The sequence below is a fragment of the Phalacrocorax aristotelis genome, chromosome 4, assembly GCF_949628215.1.
Source record: "Phalacrocorax aristotelis chromosome 4, bGulAri2.1, whole genome shotgun sequence".
NCBI lineage: Eukaryota > Metazoa > Chordata > Aves > Suliformes > Phalacrocoracidae > Phalacrocorax > Phalacrocorax aristotelis.
This window is the reverse complement of record NC_134279.1, coordinates 3,277,572-3,294,924: the sequence shown is the minus strand read 5'-3', so window position 1 is coordinate 3,294,924 and position 17,353 is coordinate 3,277,572. Positions and strand designations below refer to the sequence as shown.

At 38.1% G+C, this 17,353-nt stretch overlaps 1 protein-coding gene across 1 annotated transcript in view; it reads right to left on the bottom strand.

Annotated features, from left to right (window-relative positions):
* Nucleotides 1-1,160: 1,160 nt before the first annotated feature.
* The window catches only part of AP1AR (adaptor related protein complex 1 associated regulatory protein), a 20,314-nt gene continuing 4,121 nt past the window's right edge, over nt 1,161-17,353 (bottom strand). Inside the window, exons 2-10 of the mRNA XM_075090076.1 lie at nt 16,219-16,267; nt 14,602-14,628; nt 13,777-13,802; nt 12,801-12,897; nt 11,961-12,059; nt 8,805-8,866; nt 7,744-7,817; nt 6,717-6,845; nt 1,161-3,544 (exon numbers count right to left, since the gene is read on the bottom strand). Of these exons, the coding sequence (XP_074946177.1) occupies nt 3,279-3,544; nt 6,717-6,845; nt 7,744-7,817; nt 8,805-8,866; nt 11,961-12,059; nt 12,801-12,897; nt 13,777-13,802; nt 14,602-14,628; nt 16,219-16,267 (829 nt within the window). The 3' untranslated portion in view covers nt 1,161-3,278. The remainder of the gene's footprint in view (nt 3,545-6,716; nt 6,846-7,743; nt 7,818-8,804; nt 8,867-11,960; nt 12,060-12,800; nt 12,898-13,776; nt 13,803-14,601; nt 14,629-16,218; nt 16,268-17,353) is intronic.

Genomic DNA, 17,353 nt, shown 5'->3' with positions numbered 1-17,353 from the left:
TCAAGTGCCACATATTAACAGAAGCATCTACAAACAGTACTTGCCTGAGAAAAGTCTTCCGTCTGGTCTGCAGAGTTTGGAGTGCTGCCTCTCAGGAGATTTTCTATTTGCTCTGTACAGAGGGGCTCTACAGATATCCAAAGATCTAGAGCAGAGCATTCTTTAGGCACATCTCCAGGAACCAGGAAAAAACCTTGGGAATGGAAGAAAAAAAAAACCTCAGCAATTTAATAGTTTACAAACACTCAATTTCTACAACTGTATTTACCTGGGGTAAGCACCAACACCAAAGAACACATTAAAAAAACAAATCCTCTTGTAGGAGGGTCTTCTCACTGTGTTGATTTGACCAGCAGAAGTTGTTTTGACTGAAAGAGTGGTTTCAGTATAGGCATACCAAAACATACTTTGTTCTCCAGAAACAGGTTCTACTTCAGCCTCCCCAAGCCCTGAGGCTTCCATTAGTCAGATACTTAATTGTAAAAAATAATATGAACAGAAAGGCAGCTAACTCTTCTGATTATTTTTTGCTTGGCTCAGCTATCCGAGTATTCAGTTACAGAATATTCAAAGACAATGCTGAAACACCAATTTCATGCTTAACCAATTAACTCTGAACAGACTGCCCAGATAGTCACATCAAATGATTTTGTACTCAACAACAGCTCAATTTCAGCATAGAAACATACGATCAGCAGATTAACAACTTCCTACAGCCCTTTCCAGAATTAAAAATAATAGTTTCCTATTAAAAACCCTATCTTTCCTGTATACAGGCACACTCTAAGTCAACTCAAACAGCAGACTAGCTCAGACATGAAGACAGGGAAGATGCTTGCATTACACAAGGAAGGTTATCTTACCTCTGAAGTACAGCTGCTCCTTTCTGATAAAAGAAGGGCTCTGCACTCCCAGTTCTTCAAGTCTTCCATTACCACATCTTTAGTTAGAGTTTCCCTTCCAAAGCAACAGGTCTCAGAAGGGATGCTATAGAATTCAGTAGTTAAAAATGCACCAGCTAAGGGTTTACTCAGGTCTTCCTTAGTTGGCCAACACATACATAATTTCACGTAACGCTTAACAATTTTTCTTCAGACACTGCTTTCACTGTGTATGACATGGCAGCCACAAAAGCAGCAACAGATAAAACATTGCCAAACTTTAAGACCAACTGAAAATTTTAATAACTTCTAAATTTGTACAGATATGCATTTTACAGTACTGCTGAATTGTTTCACTTGAGCTGTTTATGTAATCTTTCAATTCCCTAAGTTTCCACAAGTATTGACCATAATTAAATCACTCAGTGCAGTGCACTGAACTCTGAAAAGCAGGATGCTATTAATCATGGCTACAGAACATGCCCATCACAGTAAAAGCCCTTGACTGGCATCAGCTTCCTTTTTCACTCTACAAGCAGCACTATCAGCTAGTTCACTTCCTCAAAGCATGGTCAGGACAAGTTAACCTCATGTTCACTGGTCAGGAAAAAGTAGTGACCACCGCAAGGTGAGTTACAGTTCCAACAGGTAAAAACCATGTTATTTACATGTTGAGAAAGGTGCCTCAGTTTCCATAGGAATATATTATACAAGTAAACATTCAGGAGAAGTTATATAGTAGTAGCTTATGCCAAAGCAAAAATATACATTTGATGTGTACAAATTTTTAAAGCTTATTACAGGCATTGCGAATGTACGTAATGACATTAAAATATTTAATGACATAGCTACAGTTTAAGAAATGGAATGTTATCAACAAGATGCATCTGTTCATTAGTGTTGCTATTTGTACATATTTAATCCAAGTGTGGGGTATTTTTGTTGAAGGTATCATGAAGATGAGCACACTGTAGTGAGCCTGATGTTATATGTTGGCTCAGATGATCTAAAATGGTGACACAGCTTTCACCAAGCTCAGTTTCTGTTCTTCTGAAGATGCAGATTCTAACACAGCATGTTGCTTTTACTCCACAATGGTGAAGCTACACCCCACCCCCCTTTTTTCGGGGAAAAACAAGACAGCTACACAAAGTAACAGTAGGGTAGAATGGCTTTACTGAAATTTTGGGGAAAGCCTGAGATCTACAAGCATTTTGCACTTCCTCTTTAGTGAGCTTTTTCTTTTTTAAAAAGTATAACTTACATTAAATATCAGGGAAGATCACACAATACATTAAATCAGGATTGCAGTCACTGGACACCTCCTTGAATTTCAGTCCATGTTAGCAGTATTAACCATCCAGTTCAGAGGCACAGGAAAGCTAGAGCACTTAAACAGTTTTGTCACTGGAATCTTTTTTTAAAACGCAGATATAGAAATTCAGTCTTTAGGTTCTTTTTCTCCCCACCCCAGCAGCAAAGCAGTCATCCCTCACCCACTTTGCTCAGCGAATGTTGCTTTTCAATAATTGTTCCGGTCAAGGTGAATTATATTTTCTCCACAGCTAAAGAATTTTAGGGTCCGTGTAATAACAGATGTCTGGTTGGGGGGACTGGGGAAATCAAGACTTTGGTCCTCCCAGTTCTGCACTAGATACTGGTTAAAATTTCTAGTTTTGACACATGAAGAATTTAGTTGTTTTTCTATCTAAAACATACATACTAAACCTGGCATATTATACAACACAATATCTTACCTAACCTGATGATTTAGACTATGTTGTTTGTTGAGGTTACCTGTGCTTCACATAAAGTAATAAAAAAAATAAGGGGACAGCACAAGGCTAGGAAGACTGTAAAAGCTAGACGGGGGGGAAAAAAATGTAGTTTACCATGTGTGAAATTTGTTTTGCAGCTGGCTAAGTACACCCTTTAAAGAGCTAAAGAACAGGTCAAAAAGCACATATTGGAACTAAATTTTTTAGAAGTGTTTTTTCTATATTCAAGTATTAGATAAATTAGGTAAGACTGCTTCTGAGATCAGTAGTAGGCCAATGATGGATTCTAAAAGCAAAAAATCAGTAGAAACATCATCCAGAAAAGAGGCTAGTTAAAATATAGATATGTCAAGCTATGAAGCTTAAATTAGTGCAGATAATTTTATATTAAATCCAGATACCCAGAAATATACACAATTATCCCAGTTTTCATAAAAGTTTAGAAGGTAGATGATAAAATTGCACTTAATTCTGAATTAATTCAGAGAGCAAGTCATTCCCATTCCTTGCTGATCAATTTATACGAAAAAGGGAACCATGTTACAAAAGAGCGAATCTGTTTCATACATTCTCTTTCGCTTCTCAACATTTGGTCATAAGCAAGGGCCACGCAGTTTCACTATCTGTCTTGATGATCAGATTCAGATATCCTTACATCTGATGCAGACAAATCTAATACAGGATTTACAAATCCGGCATATTCTGAATTGCCATTATCATCCATCTCAGCGCTAACAAAGTCATTCTCCCACTCCAATCCATTAGAATCATCAGAGGCTGAAGCTGGGTTACTTCCCGGCTTCTTGCTATTAAATTTCAGTGCCGCCCGGAGTATGTCTTCTTCTGTTTTGGAGCGTTCTCTCATTGGAATCATTCTGTTCATGCCTGCAATTTAAGACACATTTATGAGAAAGGTGTAATTTTGAGGGAGGGACCTTTACATTTGGGTTAGAACATTAGAAGAAACAACAAGAATCCTTTGGAGATTCAGACTCTGATAATTTCACTCCTGAGCATCACCATATTCTTTCTGGTGGTGGTGTTCACATGAAATCCGTAGTCTGCAGCCAGTTTTGGCCCAAATGAACATAACAGCCAGTGATAAAATTTTACAGAGCTCCAAGGAAGTCAAACAACTCGCTGGCAGTGCTTATTTCTCCTACATATGCAGCCTGCTGCCCTATATTATGGGCATGTAAATACCAGAAGATTTTCAGTGCTGTGCCGTTTCCAGAACAGGTGGATGTCTGGGGCATCCTGTGACACTCCTGTAACTTACTGACAAACAGATGAAGCATCACCATGTGAGACATTTCAAAACACACTAAAATTGAGAAAGATAGTGGGCGCAGTTGTCCAGGAAAGCGCTTCGGTTTGTCTGAAGAGGTGTATACCAATATCACAAAATAAGGCAAAACATTGGTCAAAACTGCACAAAGACATCAGAGATGCTATTTGGTCAGTAATTATAGACTTAATCATATTGCATCAAACCCTCCCATACCACTGGGAGGCAAAAAGGGGAAGACTTAAAATATCCTTATTCACTGGACTCCTTGTACATTCCTAAATAAACTCCCCTTTTCAATTTGCAGTAACTAGCTAATTTGTTATAATCAAAAAGTTAAATGTTGCAAGTGAAACACACAGCTCGGGTAGGGCGGCAGGGAACCACAGGAACAAGATATGTAAGAGGTAGATTTTTCCCTTCAGACTCAAATGATAGATTTTATGTTAAAGTTCCATGGGGGTTTCAGAACATAGCTATTTTCAACTTGATTATTCCACTGGTAGCAATGGCTCACCAAAGCTGTTGTCCATCTCAAGATACACTCCCCAAAATCCCAACACAAGCACTACAAGTTCCTCATTTGTTATCTGTACGTGACACTAAAGAATGAAAACAGAATCACTATGTCAAAAGTCTATTTAACCCACGACAGTTACCCTTCCCATTTTCTCCTCACACCTTTTCTCCTTCTGTAAAATACTCTTCATAACATGGCAGGGCACAAGCTCTGCACCTGCTGTGCTCCAACAGCTCCAATCTGCCATCCCATTTCAGTACCACCACTACATAATGATTACACACTACCATTTGCAGTACATCGTCATGCCTCCTTCAGGGTCTAGACACTCCCTGTTAAGAGCCTCCTAATTTGGCAACTTCTCAGTCAAGCAACATCATCTTTCATTACTATTGTTAGGGTTGTGGGGTTTTTTTTTTTTGTTCTTGTTTAAAGATTAGTACTCTTTCAAAACACTGGTTATTCTCTACATTGTGTTCAGCCCCAGAAGCAACTTTTTTACTGATAGTAGACAATGTGTGACTAGACCATAAATATCCCAGATCACTAAACCCACACACGCTTCCTTTTTTGGAGTTGTGCGGTCTCCCTAGTAGGTTTTGACAGCGCACACAATAACTAAACCTCTTACCCCAATCAAGCAGTCAACCCCTTCAGGGAGATGATTGCAATACACTTAAGCTGGGCCAGATTTACCAAGAATGTGCTAGAAACTACCTAAAGTCCTTGCAATATTGACTAGGACGTCTTTCAAATGACCACATTCCTCCCGTTAGCAGCCACAAAAGCAAGTTATGATCTCGAGCATAAGCAATCTTCCAAAGGTTGTTACCATTCTCTTGCTCAAGATTTGAGGTTACCACGCAGGAGAGATACACTGCTGTCACAATGACCAACTCAAAAATTATTCCCCTTCGTGGAACACAGGCTAGTAGGAATCAAAAACAGAACTATGCAGTAATTTTGTTAACTGTTTAGGCAGGTTTTGGAACTTCTGAGCACTTGCTATTTAGTTATCTCAATACCAGATGAATACGTATGGCTAAGTCAACGTGACAGGAGAGCAACGAGCAGCAAACATGAGACTTAATTCCATACACAAAATTCAGTTGCCCACCAACAAGGATAATACAAGCCCATATGCAACAAGACCCTCAACTTCAGGTCAAATGTACAAGATAATTTTGCGTGCAGGTATGCCTGGTATAGACTGAATCTCGCTCGTTTGGTTTTCAGGAGTTATTTAGGAATATATTACGTTAAGCTAACATGTAGGAGTGGGATGACAACTCAAGCTGTAAGAAGGCAAAAAAAGCAATTTTCCCATTTCGTAAGCACAGCGTAGAGTGCAGAGTTCCCAGAACACTATTTCCACACTTGTGCCAAGTACTCTGTAAAATCCAGTCTATTTTTACATACATGATCCTGCCCTAGCTTCAGTTCTTCTAGAATGCTAATAGCTCTTGCACACACTAGCCAAAAAAAGATGCTGGGTATTTCTGGGCAAATGCGTGAAAGTTGGATCTTTCAAAACAGGTTTCTGACTACACGCGTTAGTACTCTTGACAGTGCAAAATGTTTAAACTACACACATTGTCAAAGAAACAGTCTATAAAAGAAATCCTAGTGTATTTTTGGTGAGCATTTCAAGAGTCAAGGTCTCAAAATTTTGGATTAACTTTGAAAAAAGACATGAGCTTTTGTAGATTTATTAAAGAGAACAGAAAAGATCTGTAACAAACAGCAGCAGCAGTTAGGATGGTTGGGATACTCACCTGGAACACAGACCATAAGTTACCAGTAAAAGTTACAGTAAAACTAATTAGGGTGTAAAGAAACAGCACTTCCTAAAATTACTTCAGAGACTCCTGACCAACTTCCACATTTTAAAACAAAGAGCAAGCTGTCCCTTCTACTACTGGCTCACAAGAGGGCAGCATTTCTTTACCATTATTTTTGCTGTAGGTTTACAAGTCAGTTCCACAAAATGCAGGAAAACACATTTATTTACTGAAAGATCCAAAGAAATTCATTCATTTATTAGACAGATAACCACAATCAAAATAAACAATTTTCTAGCTAAAAATAATTTCCAGTTTAATCATTACACACTTAACAGAAATGCCATCAGAATTAAGTTTTAAATCACCTTCCCTTTCAAAAATTACATATTTACAGTCAATACAGTTTAAGCTACCAGCATTTTTAACTTGTAAATTCAGAACGAAACTGAATGGCAGAATAAATACCTTCTTCATCTTCCCACTCTAAATCTAATGAGGTGCTGTCATCATTTCCACTTGTCGATTTTGTTTTGGTCATTAGGTCACAACTGCTCTCCGTGTTGGGTGTCAGTACTGTAGCATCAGATGAAAGTCCTATATAAAAAAATATTTAATTCATAAACATACTTGAATTTCAGGTTCAATATGCAAAACTGAACTTTCAAGGCAAGTTCTTATTGTGCTTTGTGGCCTTTAAACCTAAGGAACATTTGAAAAAGCAACTTCATCACTTCAAAGAGCATACAGTAGCTTTTTAATAGTCAACTTCAGTAAGGTGTCACAAGATGACATGTAGCAATACTATCTACTTAGAACTACAGAGGAATTTAGGAAGCTGTAAGCTGACTTCTGTGAAGACTTGCAAAAAAACAAAAGCCAACCCTCCCCCAAAAAATCCCAAACTACAGGCAGCATTTCCTAAGAATTACAATCAGTCCTCCAACACCTTAGCAACTATCATGTACTGTCACCCAAATTTACGGATATAAGCTAATAACATTTTTTCCTCTAAATGGTTAGTGGAATTTTAAATATAGGCAGCCAAATCCTCTCTTGCACTTCATTAGAAAAAACTATTAGTATGAATCTAATTATTTTGCTAAGAGGTGATTAGAAAAGCTGTATGCACACAGTTGCATCTTTGATACACAGGTTTTACAAGAGAAGTCCACTGTATTGACGCTGCCACCACAAAGATGGTTGGAAAGCCTTAGCAGAATAAAGTACATGCACAGGACTTGTTTGCTTACGGAACTTGCTTTAGCGAACTGCAGTGGTATAGCACAAGTTGTATAGGCTGTGGTTTTGAGCACTTGAAGCACCAGGGATTAGAGGGGAACAGAACTTTCTATCTATTTTTTTCTATTATGCGTACACACACTTCGTGTGAAAATTAAAATATGAATAAATTATGTTTATCTAGAAAAATTATCATTCTGTGCTTTTCAGTCACTTAACGTTCAAAGACATGCATAAGGAAAGGAAGACTTACTACTACTTCGAAAAGCTTCATACTGGAATTTTGTATTTCTTAAGAAAGAATCAAGATCTTCCTCTGCCACAGAGCTGTAAGAACAATGGTTTTAGCTTTATAAACCTCTAAGGATGCCATAAAAGATACATTAATGCACATGCACCCCAGTTCCATGCTTACAAAGCACATACATCTTTAACTCCAATCTTTTTAAGATGATCTACAAAATGCTTTTCTATTCCTACTCATCAAATCCTCTCCCAGTCTGAGCTTCTGCTCTATTTTTAGTAGTACTTCCCGTTAAAAATGAATTAACTGTCACAAAACAACTCTCTCCATCAGTTCGGATAATGCCTCTTAACTTTTCAACTCCTTTAATGAATTCAAATCCTGATACTGCAGCCCTTCCTTTCTAAAATCTAGTTCCTACTCATGCCATGAACCCTCGGTTTTCACAGCTCCTTTTCTAAATATATTTCCCTAACTGAAAGTCCCTCCTACCCCGCCCTTTCTCCTCCATTCAAAAATAGGTGTTTAGCATTTTTTCTAAACGCAAATCCCATTCCACAGTCAATTTCTTCAGTGTTTTTATTATGGGGTTTTCTTTCCTTCCCCCAACACTGAACACAGAAGGTTGGGGTGAAGAGATTTAGGTGAATAATACTAATGAAGAAGCAAGCAGACTATATAAACCATTCCACCCCCCATTTGATGATTGTGTATTTTTATTGCGCATTTCAAGCTGTTCTGGGTTCTTTATTAGCCACGATTTTACATATAAACACCTTTTTAATATAAAATACTAGGTTGTGTGCATATATACATTAGTAGCTGGGAGCAGGTTCAATTTTGTATGCGTCAGCCTAATAAGCACAGTGAAAACCAGAATGAATGCAATCTACCCTCTAATTTTGCAGATTAATAGTAACCAGTCTGCATTCAGTAACTGCTTGGTTAGAATATGCTGCGTACGTAAAGTTTGAAAAACATTGAAATTTTTTTTATGAGAGGGAAGATGAGGAACAGGAGTAAAAGCAGTCATAGTTGTCAATTAGCATTAAAAAATTATTAGCTCTTACCTCTGATACTCTCCATTATTAACAGCATGCGCTCTCTGTGTTATTCTTTGCTGTCTACATTGCTATCAAAAGAAGTAAATTGTTGAAAGAGCTGAATGCAATCACTCAGTAATATACTCAATACACTAAGCATTCCCTTAACTGCATTGTCCTGGTCCTTGGAGCAGTTTAAGAACAACTCAGGAAAACTGACTTTCATTCGAACTAAATGTCTGTTTTATGATAGCGAGGGGACCGTTACAAGCAAGTTATACTGTTTTTAATCTCAGAAATCTCTCCATTTCAAAGAAGATAGCTTTGTGAATAGAGCTCTCAACATTTTAGCTTATTTCATGCACCCAAAAAAGCATTAACTTGTCTAGAAACCTGTGAACACCACCTTACTCATGACTGCATCTGTCTTCTCAAGCCACACATATCTTCCGTGCGCAACACCTGGGTTACATTTGACTTGTTTTGCTCTGTACACAGGAACAGTCAGCCTACCCTTTACAAAGGAGGGTTTCTATAGGTCCGTTTTATCCCTGTACAAAGCAACACTGCCACCTCCTCTGGTTGTCTGCATCAGCACTAAGTGCTTCATTTATATCAGTAAAAGCTTTGTTGCCTTGCCGGGCCAAAAGTATTAATACCTCTACACTCCTAAGGCAGAAAGCTTTCATGTATCATTAGGCAAAAACCAAACAAAAAAAACGCAAGACGAGCCATAAATGCATTTATTTTCTAGTTACTTGAGGAGCAGATGTCTTTGAAGTCGGGTTCTGCTTACATTTTAGGGTTTGAACAACTTAAAGTTGTCTCAATTTTCCCTGCCTTGAAAACAATGAGAGAAAAACTGGGCACATAAACTATATGATTAAAGGTCCATCAGTTATGAAGCAGTAATTGTTCACTGACTACAACAAAGACTAAGATAAGAATGAATGATTCAGTTTAATAGACAAGTCTGATGTATCTAGCTACTTTATTTTCTAAAAAACCTGTTCTCAGCCTTAATGGATCTGTCCCTGCAAAAGACAAGCAGCAGTAAATAAACCAGGGTTTTTAATGTCAACTTTTACTTCATCTAAGGATTGTTCCTCACTGGGTGAATGGTCTTGTGAGACAACTACATGGGATCAGCTAGCATTTTTCAAACCTAAGATGAAGATGGCTTCATTTCTTGGCACGCTTTCCACCTCACGTATTTAGATAAGTATCAGAATACGCAGATTGAAGCCAGTAAGTAAATGGGAAGTGTAGGAGTAGCAGAATTAGCACATAACAGTGGTTATAGTGACAAGACTTAAGTACGCAGGGAGAAAGACAGGAGTTTGGGACCAACATAGTTAACATATCAGTAAAAATCTATTATTGGCACCTGCAACAATCTTAATACTCATACCCACATAAAATCCTATTTAAATTATCTACCCATTTTGCCAGGTTGCATACAAATATCTAGCACTGTCAGTTCCAGGATACACATATATTAAAATTCTCCGCTCTTATAAACCCTGATGTTTAGTAGGGCAACATCACCCAAAGGGGTTTCAAAGGGATGCCGTGCATCCAATGAAAACGCCATTTTCTCATTTAGAAGATAACTTCTGCCCACAAAGAGCAGAGAGATGAGCTATGTATTCAAAAATGGCTCCCGGTTTATTTGAAGGTTAAATGCTTGACACATTTACACAAAAATGCTTCCTTGGAAGTCCTTAAAATCCTTATGGGGGTGGGGGGGCCTGTTTGCAAAGGAGATAAGTGGTGCTAATTTTGAGAGGAAGAAATAAAAATCTCTATAATGCATTCTATCTTAGGCCCTGACTATAAAGAAGTGCATGTTAAAAATACTGAAACACAAGAAAAATATTATTTCTTGTAGAGAGCTTCCACAAAAACCACTTAAAGCCATAAAACGATCTAGTTTTGCTGACTACATATAGACAAAAAGTGTTAAAAAAGGCAGGCAAAAAAGGTCAGAAAGAATTAACCCTCCCATGCCAAATGACAAGAAGATAGAGAAATGAAATGAGACCTATACTTAGCAACATAAATATTAAATGAAAACTCAGTCATTGGTATCAGTCTGGAAATAATTTTCCATTCACTCTCGAATATAGACGATAGACCAGGGTTAAAGGTCTCCCCTAGACCTAGTGTAGGTTACAGACTTTTTCAATTAGCCTAAATCTGACCTTTTGAAAATTCACTTCTAAGAGAACACATATCACATATCTAGTGGACCATCTCCTTCAACATGACACAGCCACACACATTATAGATGAACAGATGGTGGAAAGTGAAGCATGTTCTTTTTAACATATGCCTTTCTGCCAACCTGACATTTGTGAGAGGACATACTTTCATAGCTTATTAAAATGGCAAGTATTAAATGCACTGATAATCTGTAGCTTTGAAGCGCAACACGAAAGCCATCCGTCATAACTGCTATGGGGATACAGAGCAGCATCCGTTTCCAAAAATGCGGAAAAGCGTAACGTGGCTTTTGTTTTGCTTGACCAAGCTCCAAAAGCACGGACACCAGACATCTGAAAGCAGGCACAGATATGTTAATAAAAACTACTGTTATGTCATTACTGGACTTTGGCTACTACGCACACAAATCACAAAATGAACAGCTGAGGTTGGAAGGGACCTCAAGAGGCCATCCAGTCTCACCTCCTGCTCAGAGCAGGGTCAAGAGTAAATTCAGATGGCTTAGAAACACGTATCTTCATGTTACCACAAACCGCAGATATAAGGTACAATTAAGTGCACAAGTATACAAAGTACATTTTACAAGGCTAAATGATGTCATAATGTGTGCTTAGTTTCAGGGTTCTTTACTAGGAGACCATCACAAATCACTTCACATTAAAGATCAGAAATTTCTGTGTAACATAAGGAGTCTGTTAAGCTAATTATAGATTGAAATCATACATCTCCCATTCAAAAATCTTCACTCAGCAATCAGTCATTTCAAACAATTCTGATCATTTTCAGCTGTTCCAGTCAGCTGTACTTTGAAATCATGTATTTCTTTCTCTACTGGAATTTACAAGCCAACGCAATTTCCTCATTACATTTCCTGAGAGGTAAAGGATATTAGGGAAGTCTGCATACATAGAAACAGAACAGAAGCTCTGATATATATTGGGGTCTTTTTCCCCTCACCTCCAAGAGCTTTTTCTGCTTTGCTGCCCTGGCTGCTTCACGTTGTGCAGCATATAAAGCCTCTTCTTCTATTCTTAACTTCTCCTCTTGTAAGGCTAACTGTATATGAACAAAATAGTAATGGTTAACAAAAGCAGAACCTATCTATCTTCCTATGAATAAAGCTATAGTTCAATAAAACAAAAGAGCTACTAGAAAAGAAAAATAAAATAAAATTGACTGCCGCTAAAACATTTTTCTTCATTAACTCAATCTAACAGCTTCCCCCCACCAAACATCCCAAGAAGTTTAGATAACTAAACATTAGCCTATTGAATAAACATCATTACTAGTGAATTGCTGTAAATACATGTTGCATTTTATTACGAACTGCACAGTGAAAAACTTAAATCTTTTTTCAGTTGCATATTTCACTTTATTAAAAACCACTCTCAGCTTCTACATTGTATTCCACATCACATTCCATTAATTGCTGCAACACACAAACAAAACGACAAATTGTGGGTTTTTTCTTTAGGAAAAGCTCTGGAAAAAACTAAGCACAAGAAAAGTTCAATCCAAGCATAGTCCCCATTTTGCCTTTCGTTAAAAAAGTTCTAATTTAACAGATCTCAGTCAAGAGAGCCAGCCTGTTCATTCAATTTCTCAGCTAAGAGCTATTAAAAAGAAGCAATCTCTGATGCAAACTTAGTGGCACAGCAATCTATCTTGTAGACTAAAGTATCAACAGATGAACAAAACCCAATTGTTTGGTTCACGCAAATGGAATCTCCTCCTGTCCCTGGTTGATCTTAACTACTTGAAAAGATCCATGCCATCCTAGTCGTGGTAACTGCTTACCTCTGACTGAAGTTTCATATCAACAGCTCTCTGCTTTTCAGCAATGGAGTCATAATGTCTGTCTTTCAAGTCAGCAATCTCTTCCTCAGTCAGAGGTCTAAAAGCACAGGGGAAACACGTAAAGACCCCATCTATTATTCACGCACAACAACCCTAAGTTGCACTTAAATGTATCCATATAGTCTTTCCTGAGTGGTCCTTCAATGCACATTCAACAAGCCATGCTTTTGGCCTGCTCCTCTGGAGAGCAGAGTTCCAAACTTCCAGTGCACTCAGGACAACGCTGTCTCTCCTTACCCTTACAAAGGATTTCTTGTATCTTTATAGAAAGCATATTTACAAAACATTGCTTGCTAACAGAACTATTAAGATCATTGTTGTGTAAATCTCACTCTTACTATTTTTTTAGGTCCCCTAATTGTAAATAATTTCCCTTTCATCTGCTGCCTACTTTATGTCTACTTTTATTTATCTAACAAGATCACAAAAGCTTAATAATAATTTTAAGGGTTGCTATATCGCTGCTTTGGGACCATTGACAGGGAACAAGATTTTGGGAACTACCAAACTTAAAGAATACAAAATGTCTAGAATTAGACAACCAAAGCATGCACTTCAGTGCCTTCATGTCTTTCCTGTAGATCAGACTTCTAAGTTACTACTGCTTGCATAAATATTAACATGCTCACAAAGATGTCACTGGAGTTCTTGCACTAACACCCGTGTAACTTAACACAGTATGTTGGAAAGAGACTCTTGTTCCCAGGGTCTGCATTTCAACTATCTCATATAGGCTTTGCATGATGCATTATCATCTAAACCCTTTTGACATGGTTAAATGTTAAGGTTAGTTTCACATGTATTCTTTCTATGTATCTGACAACTAAAGAGACAGTTTTGACAGACACACTGAAAAATTTGATAGTCACAGCAGGAGAGCAGAGGGAAGGAGAGGCCCTGAATCTCAAGGTCTTACCTGTGACTGCTTCCTGGGCTTTCCCCCTGTTAAAAAAAAAGTCTGAGTTTGAGAATCCCATCAATCCGTTTTAAGAAGGAATAAACCCAATATGAAATAACTGTTTCTCACATATATTGGTTTTAAAATTAGGGAGGAAAAAATCCTATATTAATTTGGAATTTAAAAAAATCTTTTTACAAAATCAACTGTAGTGGCTAAGTAAAACAAATACTTTTTTTTTTTCACTTGAGTATTCCAGTGGTATTTCAGGAATCAAACTATTAGTCCTCCTGTTTTTAAATACGGGGAAGGATACTGAAAGTGTGGTGTGTGTCTTGCCCATTAAGAAGCTGTATTAATATTAACTTCACAAGAGTGAAGTTTTAAGGCCAACTTCTATTCTTTTGAAGTACTGTTCAGCCAGTCTACCCATAACTGTAGACAGAGCACTCCAAAACTCCTTAGCAAAGCAACCCAGGTCCATTTATTTTCTCAGAGCATTTGCTGAGTCTTATACAGGAGTTACACTAGGAGCAAATTCTCCTTCATGTCTTCCACACATACACCTTCTTCCCCCCCACCTTTTTCCTCTTGTCTTCTGGATGTCCATAGTACTCTCTTCCTGGAAGGATTACTTCCCATACTCCCCCCAACCAGTTTTCTCTCTCTTGATCTTCATCTCTCCCAAAGTGTTAAATAGTCATTCCTAGAGCAAGCAAAACTCAGCTAAAAACCCCTGCAATGTAAGTCTACAACACAGCATGAAGTGGGAGGAAGATACAGATTTTGTGACAATTTTAATGGTTGTACTAGCAGGTTTCACATTACAATCCAGGTACCTACCTCATCGCTTTCCACAAGGTTCTCGAACTGCAGAGAAAAAGAAACAATCTTTACATTTCAATATAACAAGTCACTAAACACACAGCAAATATGATGACATATTTATCTGTCATTGGAGCAGTGTTTTTACAAGACAACAGTGGGACTGTAACACAACTCGTGAAAACCCCTACTTTGAGAGAAAGTATTACCTCTAGAGTAGGACTTCTTACCAATATTTCTTTCCTTAAAGATTACATTCTCCTAAAAGGAGAAGAGTCAAAGTTTTTAAAATTTAATGTACTTAACTACAACTTACATGAGGGCCCTGATAAAAATGAAATTTTATTACCTCATAAAGTAACTAATAATTCTGCATATCTGAAGTATTAGCATACAAGCAGTGGAAGGAACAGTGCAGCTCTGACATACACCAAAGCACCCACCCAGTTTAAATATGTAGAAGATGAAGGGGTATAGGGCATGTAACCTCTGCCTCACATGGTGACTGTGATGCTTATTTGTATTTCAATTGAATTTGAAAGAGTATTTGAAGATGGATTTAATTTACAGAGAAGAGTTACTTTCTATCCAGAATTCTAAAACAAAACAAACAACCACCACCCCCCTTCCCAGCTTTGCACCTAAGAAACTAAAAATCAATAAAGGCAACATAATGCTTAGCGACAGGAAGCTAAAAAAAGCCCGAACTGGGCAAGAATACACTAAACATTCTAAGCTACGCAACCTCATCCAGCACAAAATCATGGCAAACGGAAATTCTCCATACTATTTTCCTTGTAGTAATCTTACATGCAGTCGATACCTCAAACGTGGAAGTCAGAACCTACAGCAAAACTCCTTACTGCCCTGTATGCTGACCAACCGCTGTAAGCGGAATGAGTAACAATCTGGGAGGAGGACGGAACCAGCTTTTCCCTATCATTTCTGCTGCAGGAACGCCCTCTCACAAGTGGAAGTTGTGCACTAAAACAGACTTCCCCCACCATATACATCTGACCCCTTTCTTGAAAGCCAAACCAGTGATAAGTTATCCATGTCATTCTCAGTAACAGGGGCCAATCTGAAAGGTCTAGGACTTTTAGACCATAAGGAACACTCACAGAAAGTAAACCAGGCTATTCCAACAATCTCAATTTATACGAATTAACCTTACCCTACCCTTGGCAAAAAGGGGCAATACTCTGTGGCTCTGCAGTGAACCAAGGGGGCTACAAACGCAACTGGCAAACAATGAAGTAACCTCAGGTTCAAGCTTTTTGTAGAATCAGATTCACGGTCCTGCAGTCAAGAACTAAATATCCTGCACTCCAAGCAGAAAAGAACAATCACTCGTGACACAGCAGTGATGAAAAATGCAATAGGCAGACTTTAGAGTGCTCTGGTCTGAGTCTCAGATCACAACAGGTACTGCTCTTCTTTCCAAATGATAGATTGAAGTGAGATGATGTATTCACGTCCTGAGCTATGTAAGAACCGCTCTTGCCACCCAGCGCAGCACCAGTTCGGTCTGGAGTATTTCAGTGTACATAAACCACAAAAAGTATTAAAGGCATTGCTAGAATTCAGCTTTTCCTACTTTTTTTTTTTTAAAGCACTAGAAATGTAAGCACTCACCTCTATAGTGAAGTGTTCTCCTGTTGTGCATGTTCTAAAATACTTCGATCTGGAAAAAATGAGTCTACAGTTACACCACAGAATAGTCTTCAGTTCACCGCAGGCAGAAAGCAAGCCTGATAATATATTTCAAAAGCTATTTAAAATTAAGTATAAAATAAAACAAGGAATCTTCATGTATTAAACACATTTACTTGTTAACCTGTGCTCTACATGGCTACCAGAGCGCAAACAGGCAAAATGCATGTAAGCATCTTCTATAGAACTGGAGAAAAGACAAACACCCTCAAAGTGAGACGAGATCACTTATCAGGATGCTGGACTTGACATTTACAGACATTTAATGTATTCTGCAATACCTCCTATACATTTTTCTCAGAAAATATAATTCCAGGCAATTTTTGAAAACACCGTTGCTTATCGTGGCACTTAACTCTTCACTGGCATAGCATCTTGTGCAACATTGATGTTCAACGACAGGATTTATTTTGACAGCTTGGCACAGCTAGAAGGTTGAACCTCAGAGAAAAGTGTCTGAAGAGTTGAAGGCAATACTTAAAGTGCAAAAAATTATTCACGGTCTGTAATTTTACAGAGGGAAGGAATCAAACTCCTCCTTGATTCTCCATCTTAACACTGTCTTTTGTAAAAACCAATACAGTATTAAGTTACCTGAACACAGTTTTACCTAGCGAAAGAGTTTTGGCTATCATCCAAGAGATCATTCAAATGCATACCAGTGCGTCAGTCCAACATCCATTTCAAACTACTTCAAAAACCAGAGTTTCCAGTTGCAAGCACTGACTGATATCAGGAACAAACCCAGAGCCTCAGGCATTTCTACACTTGTAGAAAAGATAGTTCTGCACTTGGCAACCAACACCTACTTCTAGTATCCTAAAAGCAACACACCAGCCAAAGTCTGAATTATTTTAATCACATACTTCAGCTCCATCGTATTTTTATTTGGAATTCAGTTAGGGTACGTCTCCCCTGGCAACTTGTTGCACCACCTTTCCTTACATACAGCAGTGTACCTTGCAGCACAGAAATATTTAGCTGCCACTGAAGAACTGTTACCAGTTGATTCACCGCTATGAAGCCAGAGGTGAAAGGCCACTTAATTCATGCACTA